Here is a 7,807-nt window from a genome sequence, read left to right on the forward strand (position 1 = left end):
CTGGAACGGCGTCACGCAGGAGATGAGGAACGTGCTGTCGCGCAAACCTGGAGCCTCGGGCAAGGACTCGACGCTGGTGTGAGCGGTAGTGGGACCTTGTTGCTCCATCTTGTCCCAGGGGAGGTGCAGGCACCAGGGCTGAGATGTGCATCTCTGTCCAGAGCTGGATACAGGTCCTGTCTCAGCAGAGCAGGGGGGCGGCTGCTTTTCCACCCTCCGCTCTCCCCTCTCGGGGTCTGTGCAGCCGCTGCTGGGTGCTCTTTGCTTCTTTTGCCGAGATGCCACCTCCTGTCAAAGCCAAAAGCCCCCAGCCCCTCCTGCTGCCCGCAATGCTGCTGGCACTGGTCACCGCCCAAACAAGGACAGCGTTGGTGGGGCAGTGGCTGGCAGTGACCCACACAGGACCCCCACAGCTGGCCCAGCGGCAGCGAAGGAACACATCGGTGAAAAGCAGCGAGCGGCCCTTGTCCACGAGCAGACCTACCCTCCTCTTCCAGCAGATTTCTCCAGCTGTCTGTCCCTCCCTGCCTTCTCCTTCCTCCTCCAGCCCCAGGAGCCAGTGCTGCACCGAGACGATTCATACAACAGACCCAGGAGGGTGTAAGAAACCTGGGGAGGTGATGGAGGAGCAACTGAGATGGAACCAGGGGAGTGCGTGAGCTGCAGAGGATGGGTTTGGGGTGGCAGAGAACCTGCTGCGTGGTCACTGGTACATCCACCTCTGGGCAGGATGGAGTTTGCTCAGTGGGGTCACTTTTACCAGCTCTGAGCTGGAAGGGGGCTGCGCTGGGGCGGCCCCAGTGCCCCGGCTGAGCTCAGTGGTGGAGGGACCTCTGTGATCGTCTGGGTGCCATCGGAACCGCACTGATGGTCGAGGCTGAGGTCCAGAGCAGCAGCACGCTTGGTTCTTCCCCAACTCCTTATCGTTCAGCAGTCAGTAAAGCATTCCAGGGAGTGAAATGAGGCTCCCGATTCCAACAGGTTCCTCTCGCCTCCCGTGCTATTACCCTGACAGACACCCGTTATCCTGAGCACAAAACAATTCCTTTAGAAACCAAGTCAAGCACTGCTTTGATCCCTGCATCCTCGGTAAATTCTGCAGCAGAACAGAACTGTTGGTCCCAGGAGAGATTAACACTGAAGTCGCATCCTTTGTAAAGTGACCTCCAAGGCTGTGTGTACAGCTCTGCTTCCCACTGCTTGACAGGGGATGAAGAAAGTCCTTATTTTGTTGCGTTGTTGTTTTTTTTTTTTGAAGAACAGGACAGTTTCTTTTTGCCATTGAAAGGCTCCAACTCCGCATGTCTTTGTTTTGCTCCATGCCCTTTGAAACACACAGAGACAGCAGGCTCCAAGGCCCCCCAGCCCGCACGAGCAACAGGGGAAGGTTTTAGACAGAACTTTCTTGTTTTTTTCTTTTTATTATTGTTCTCACTAAAACCAAATTCAGCAACTCCTTGGCACACACATGAAAACCTCTCCTTGCGGAATGCCTCCCGAACAAAGCTGAAGTGTGCCTACACTGCGCCTTTACACAGCCACCTACAAAACACTGAAAGCAAGACCTAGTTTTTTCCGAGAGATTTCTGTGGCCAAGAGGTAGAGAGCAAAAGGCCTCATAGCAGCCTGCCACTGGAAAGAACTGGAAAGGACAAACGCAGAACCACCCCGTTTCCCTTTTGCAGAGTGCTGTGGAAAGGGACACAAGTGCTCCCCAAAGGCAGCCCTGACCCCAGGGGCAGGATTTGCCTCCTCGGGTGCAGCAACTTGTTCCTGGGACCAGAGAGGAGAGGTAGGCAGAGGCCTCTGCGCAGTGTCACAGATGGAGCAGGTGGTTTTTCACTCCTCCCCGTGGCTGGAGAACATGGAGCTGGGCTGGAGAAGGCGGCAGAGGACGGCCAGTCTCGTCTGAAATCAGGAACTGGCCGGAGGATTCTTGGCTTGTGGGGTAACAGTGCTGCAAAAAAAAAAAAAAAAAAAAAAAAAAAAGAAACAGTCACATCCAGCGGGCAGGTAGGACACCAGCAGCTGTAAGAATGTGAAGATCCAGGGGCTCCCTCAAATAAAACCTCACTGCCTGCAGCAGGAGAGCAGCTCAGACAAGCACACCTTTAACTGTGCTGTGCAGACTGCGGAGCAGCGTACGCCAGCCCCCGTGGGCGTCGAGACAGCAATCGTCGCAGCCAGACCGCCGCAAAAACCACTAAACGTGCTCTGGGCTGCACAGCATGACCCAGCCATGCCGGCAGCTGGGAAAACATGGAACCTGAACCAGAAATATGAAGGCAGAGGCACTCTGCAGAGACAGAGACGCTCTGTTTGCTGTGGTGGTTTTATCAGGGACGGGCATTTGGGAATTTTCTCCCTCCCACCCAGACAGACTCCAAGACCGACACCGTTCTCAGGACAGACAAACACACCAGACTCAGAGGATCTGCTGGAAGATATTTTAGTAGCTGTAGTTCAACTGCAAACGTACAAAAACACATCATCATTCTGCTGCATCTGTCAGCACCACTCATCTCTGTGGAACTCTGCCCAAAAAGAGCCACAGACGTGACAGAACAGCCCCACGCGCAGCCTCTCACCTCCTCCATCCCAGCAGCATCATCTCACTCCAAATGCCTTTGACACAACACAGATTTAATGTATTACACAACCAAAAATCCCTTTTTAAATAAGGAAATAAACTATTTTCCAGTTACCCTTTTGTAAACAAGATTATTTCCTTCCCAGTACACAAAGCTAGGAGATCACTGGAAGGCAAGCAGCATGCTCTTTCTAATAACAATCTAGAACCCCACGACTGAGATAACCGCTTGGCATCTTTGCGCTGGGTTGCGTTATGTCACCGAAGCCTCTGCCAGCCAGAAAGGTCCCTGGGATAAACGGGCAGCGTCATACCCCCGGCTACCTGCGGCCCTGCGCAGCGTTCAGCTGTTCCTTCATGGCGATGGCGTGTTTGAGCAGACTGTCAATGCTCTTGAAGTACACGCTGCTGTCAGTCATGTTCTTGATGGCACTGAAAAAAGCAAAGAGGGGTGGAGGGAGATGGAGGACTGGTTAGGATCTCTACAGGCATCGTGGCTTTGAGAGCACACATTCCCTGGCAGAGAAGACTCAATAAGAAATCTCAACTTTATGCATCTTCACACACTCGCTGGTGGGTGGATTTACCACGGGTTGGCAGGTCTGCGCCGCACACAGAACGGGGGGAGAGCTGGCACGCTCAAAGCAAAGCCCCTGAGATTTGCAGAGAGCATTGCCTCGCACCTCACACCGCTCCCCACCGATGCTCTCCCCACGGCTGACACCAGGGAGGCGGCAGGGCAGCGCGGGCGGCTTCTGCTCGGCTTCTCTCCGCCTGTGAACACGAACCTTCTGCTCGAAGAAGTCTCATACCTGCAGGCGTACTCCACCGTGTAGATGGCTCCTTGGCTCTGCTCCTCCCAGCTCTGCATGTCGGACTGGAAGAAAAGAGAAGGCGGCATCGGTGGGTGCACGCTGGACCGGCGCAGCCGCAGCGATGTGCTCTGCCAGCCCTGCCCAGACCAGGGCTCCAGCTGCTTTTCACTGGAAACCGAGCCTGGATTCTGTCTCCCAGCTGACAGCCTGTGGCATGCTCCAGGTGCCACACGCTAGCTTTTAAAAGAAACATTTATTACGTGTATTTCTGGAAGGGCTACTAGTTCAGGACAACACTTTGGATACTCTGGCAAAATTCTCCTTGTTTTCAGATGTTTCAGCCCACGAGCCAGCTGAGAGCCACGGGCAGCCGGGCTGCGAGCAACCAGCAACTGCACAGAGAGCAACGGACCAGCTGGCTGTTCAGAGCGCTCCGATTTCCCCGTGTGTCCGGCCCAGCAGGCAGCTGGGATCTGAACTAACCCAGCTCCTGTGGAGTGCGCTCCTTAGTCCTTCACGCAAAACCAGGTAAATGTTCTTTCACAGCAAGTTCTTGTTTCATCAGACCTGCCATTCATAAATGTTTTTACAACCACGAGTGTCCCTGTCCTCCAGTCTGCTCTGAAGCTCCGGTGCTTGATCCCAAGCAGCAGCAGCGCTGCGCCCTTCCCTTCCCGAGCTGGAAGGAGCCCTGGGAACGTCACGCCAGCTCGAGCAGCACCGCATGCAGCCAGCTCTGGCACAGGACATCACTGTGTCCTATAGCTCCAAGGAACGGGAAGACCAACCAACCAAACAAATCACAACGAAAGCACAGAGGAATTCAAAGGTGCAGCTCAATCAAAAACTATTTCAAAAGTCCTTAAGTAGTTCAGGCACTCTTTAAAACCTGTTCTCATGGGAGCACGTTCTCCCGGCTATTCTGCTGGGTCCAGAGGAAATCCAAGGGCCTCTTTCTGCGAGTGAAGGAGGTCGGGTAGGAGTTTGGATCTCATCCAAAATCATTTCTGCTGTTCAAAGCCTGTCTTACATCAGGACGCTTGACCACACGGCTCTAAACTACAAAAGAAACAAGCCTCTACATGCACTGCTCTAGGCAGTGCTCCGCAGGAGAGGGTCCTTCCAGCCAGGACTCACAACCCCCCGGAGCCTGATCGCACTTTACACAACTGCGTCTGTTGCTGGGAACACGCTTTATGCGCAGAGGCAGCTGCAAAAGACGCAGAAACTTTCCTGCAGCTCCTCACCCTGCTCTCTCCGGGAGGTGTCACAGCCGCCTGCCTGCGCTCCTGCTGCTTCCGAGCACCAGCAGATCTTAATCATTTCCCCGTATCGCAGACAGCGATGTCTGTTCTCAGCATTCCCACCAATTCCTGGGGTTTTCATGTCCTTAATTAGGAACAAGAGTCTTCCCCTAGAGCTCCTCACTTCTTAATCTTTTCTTAATGTCCTTTCTTAAATTCCCAGGACACACCCTTGGATGCAGTTTCAGAACTAAAGCCAGCTATTAATACACAATGGCACTAATGACATATTGCTGCCGATCGGAAGTAAATTAACGAGGAGATGTAAGTTCTCAAAGATCAGGGGAAATCCCGACAGGCTGCTCGGTGTGGAGCAGGGCTTAGCAGCACAGCAACGACGCGGGGAGGCAGCGAGGGCCTCGCATCGCACCGCATCCTATCAGGGAGGCGGTAAATCTGCCTGGAGAGTTTGAGATGCGGAGGAACGTATTAAGATTATTGTTTTATCACATCACAGAAAGTTGTTTGTTGTAAAGGCCTGGAGGTGACCTTTTCTTTGCAGAAACTTTTCTCCCAGCCCCCCTCCCTCCCAGTTTTCCCAGGTTTAATCCCTCCAGGAATTCCAAAGGCTGGGTCTCAGGAGAACTCAGCCAGACAGAGACGGAGTTTCTGCATGAAGGGAGGCAGGAAAGCACCAATAAATCCTGTTTCCTTTATCCATTACCTGCATCTTGGGGCTAAATTACCCGAGAATGGATCCACACCGAATGTTCCTTTTTCTTCTTTTCTGTTCTGAAGAACTAAACCCACCTCACTTTAATGCCTTAGCTCTGAATTAGATAAAACCTGACAGCGCACAGCCCTGCTGACACCCTTCTGTTCCACTGTCTAGCCACAAAGCCATGGGCTCTGGCACAGCAACCCACAACGGCTGCAGTCACACAGACACATGCAGGGTCCCTGTATTCGCTGCTGGCAGCCACAGGACAGCGTGACCTCTTTTCTCACAGGAAGAAAGTGGAAAACAGCACCAATTTGGGTACAAAAGAGAATTCTCTGGGATGGCTGCAGCTAGGAATGAACTTAGCTGAATCGGAGAGGTCGCAGAGCGCTGTGGATGAGCACGCTGAGCAGGGAAAATGAGAGAATCAAAGGTTTTCAGAGATCTTGTCCGGCATAAACCCTGCTGCCTAACACCACGCTCTGTGTCCTGTATGTTCGCTCGGCTGTCACCTTCGGCAGTTTCTGTGCTGCTTCTCGCCCTCATCTCCATTCCGTGATGGAAACTGATCTCTTCCCTCTGCATGACTTGTCATACAATTTCCTCAATTTCCTTTTGTTTGGGACACATTCCCTGAAATCGGGACTATCCTGATTAAATGAAAATGAGTGACAGCTCAGGAATAATATTACAAACCTGTCCGCCGCATGCCAGTGATGCAATCGCACCAGCATGTGCTACACACACATCTACACCTCTGTACACCCAACACTGCACAGACACATAGAGAAACGTTAATAAATAATTGAATAATAAAGTGTCACAATCCAGGTTAATTTGGAAAGCAGGGCTGTAAAGCAAATGTGAAAAATGGGGCCTGACAGTGCATTAGCATAGACATGAAGCAGTAATCTATTCATGAGACATCACTCCTAATGAATCATGACTGGCAGAAGAGGGAGAAGGACAACAAGGCTGGCATTAAAGTGTCTGCGCTCCGTGCTCTGGAGGAACGTAGGAACACAGCTGTGAGATGCGATTCATTATCCTGCTTTGCCTCATGTGGGCTCTTCTCACTTGTTTCTTCACGCTCCCCCTTCCCTCCTCTCCCCCTCCCCCTTATTTTATGTAGGAAATAAAAATCTCGCAGCGTAGGCAGGGGTAATAAGATTTAACATCTCCCTCCTCCCCGTACAAGACAGACTGCTCATTTTTCTTTGTCTCCACACACCAGTCCAGCCATGAGAGCACAGGACCGTGGCTGGACTCTCATTTTTTTCCCCTCAGGTCCGTGGGTAAACTTGCAACATGTATAAGACAGACTACTCATTTTTCTTTGTCTCCACGCACCAGTCCAGCCATGAGAGCACAGGACTGTGGTTGGACTCTCATTTTTTTCCCCCTCAGGTCCGTGGGTAAACTTGCAACAGCCCCTCATCCCCTCCAGCTCAGACGGAGCCCACTGCACCTCCGCCCCTTCAGCAAATTTCCTCCCACCCCCTTAGGGAGGTGAAATAGGGACAACGTGCCAAGGCAGGATCACAGCTTGTGCCCAACTGTGTCACAGCTCTGGAGTCCAAAGCAAAACATGACTCACCTTGTGCTGTGCCAGCTCCGGAAGGGATCTCCGGACGTGCTCCTGCAGCCGGTACAGTGCCACAGAGGGCTCGTTGGCCAGGACATACATGCTCTCTGTGAATTTGTCTGTAACTGCAACAAGAAAAAATAGAGAGTTATGGAAAGGAGGGAGCAAGAGGGGGGGAAGGCAGGGTAGGAAAACAGTGCCCTGGAGCGCTGGTCCCATCCCCAACACAACAACGGAGAGATCAGAGCAAAACCCCACCTATTTTTTCTATAACCAGGCTGTTAACAAGAATGTGAAAGCAAAATCCCGCTGAAGAGGCAGTTCCGTTTCTACTCTCTCCATAACGGCACCGGCAGCCAGCGATGAGCTCGGCTCCAGCCACGGACAGACCAGCCTGGGACTTCACTGTCTCCACGGTCCCCTGCAAGCTCTGGGTGTTCTGGTTTCAGGGACCATGTGGGTTATGCCGTCACCGGGCCCCTTCTGACCAATTTGGAGGGGAACAGAGGATGTGGCTCCCGTTCCTGTGCCCACAGCCACCCCATTCTGCTGCGAGTGTCAGGATCTCCCAGTCTGGAGGCTCCCCATCTCGTCATCAGCCATTTGGGTTCATCTCTGTGCAGAGCCTTGAGCTCTCCTGCATCCCAGCCACCCCCCACTGCAGGATCCTTCTGCTGTTCCCCTCCAGATGTAGAAAAGCCCACGGAGGAGACCCGGTCACCACAAACCAGGGCTCGGGGAGCTTCGGTGCCATTCTGAGCTGCCTGCTGAGCCGCTTCCCCTGCCTCCACCCCTCTTCTCCCAGCCCAGCCCCTGTCCGGGCCGCTCTCTGCGCAGGAACACCTTCAGCTG

The 7,807-nt window shown here is 53.1% G+C and overlaps 2 protein-coding genes across 2 annotated transcripts in view; one reads left to right on the forward strand and one right to left on the reverse strand.

Moving 5' to 3' along the window:
• Positions 1-82, forward strand: part of TMEM221 (transmembrane protein 221) — a gene marked incomplete at its 5' end in the record, with an annotated part of 854 nt that extends 772 nt beyond the window's left edge. Inside the window, one exon of the mRNA XM_010072810.1 lies at positions 2-82. Coding sequence (XP_010071112.1) covers positions 2-82 — 81 coding nt within the window. The remainder of the gene's footprint in view (position 1) is intronic.
• A 1,630-nt stretch (positions 83-1,712) lies between these two features.
• Positions 1,713-7,076, reverse strand: MEF2BNB (MEF2B neighbor). The gene is made up of 4 exons (XM_010072809.1): positions 6,968-7,076; positions 3,403-3,467; positions 2,915-3,022; positions 1,713-1,957 (listed from the first exon to the last, which is right to left on the reverse strand). The coding sequence occupies exons 1-4, from the start codon at positions 7,055-7,057 to the stop codon at positions 1,915-1,917; spliced, it is 306 nt and encodes a 101-aa protein (XP_010071111.1). The 5' UTR covers positions 7,058-7,076; the 3' UTR covers positions 1,713-1,914.
• Positions 7,077-7,807: the final 731 nt, after the last annotated feature.

Source organism: Pterocles gutturalis, unplaced genomic scaffold (assembly GCF_000699245.1).
Source record: "Pterocles gutturalis isolate BGI_N339 unplaced genomic scaffold, ASM69924v1 scaffold30142, whole genome shotgun sequence".
NCBI classification, from domain to species: Eukaryota; Metazoa; Chordata; class Aves; order Pterocliformes; family Pteroclidae; genus Pterocles; species Pterocles gutturalis.

Excerpts from the sequence above, each read along its gene's own strand:
- MEF2BNB (XM_010072809.1), bottom strand. The coding sequence starts at position 7,057 with ATGTATGTCCTGGCCAACGAGCCCTCTGTGGCACTGTACCGGCTGCAG. Across the intron at positions 3,468-6,967 it reads CGGAGCTGGCACAGCACAAG|TCCGACATGCAGAGCTGGGA; the intron begins GTGAGTCATGTT and ends CTTTTCTTCCAG. Across the intron at positions 3,023-3,402 it reads ACGGTGGAGTACGCCTGCAG|TGCCATCAAGAACATGACTG; the intron begins GTATGAGACTTC and ends TGCTTTTTTCAG.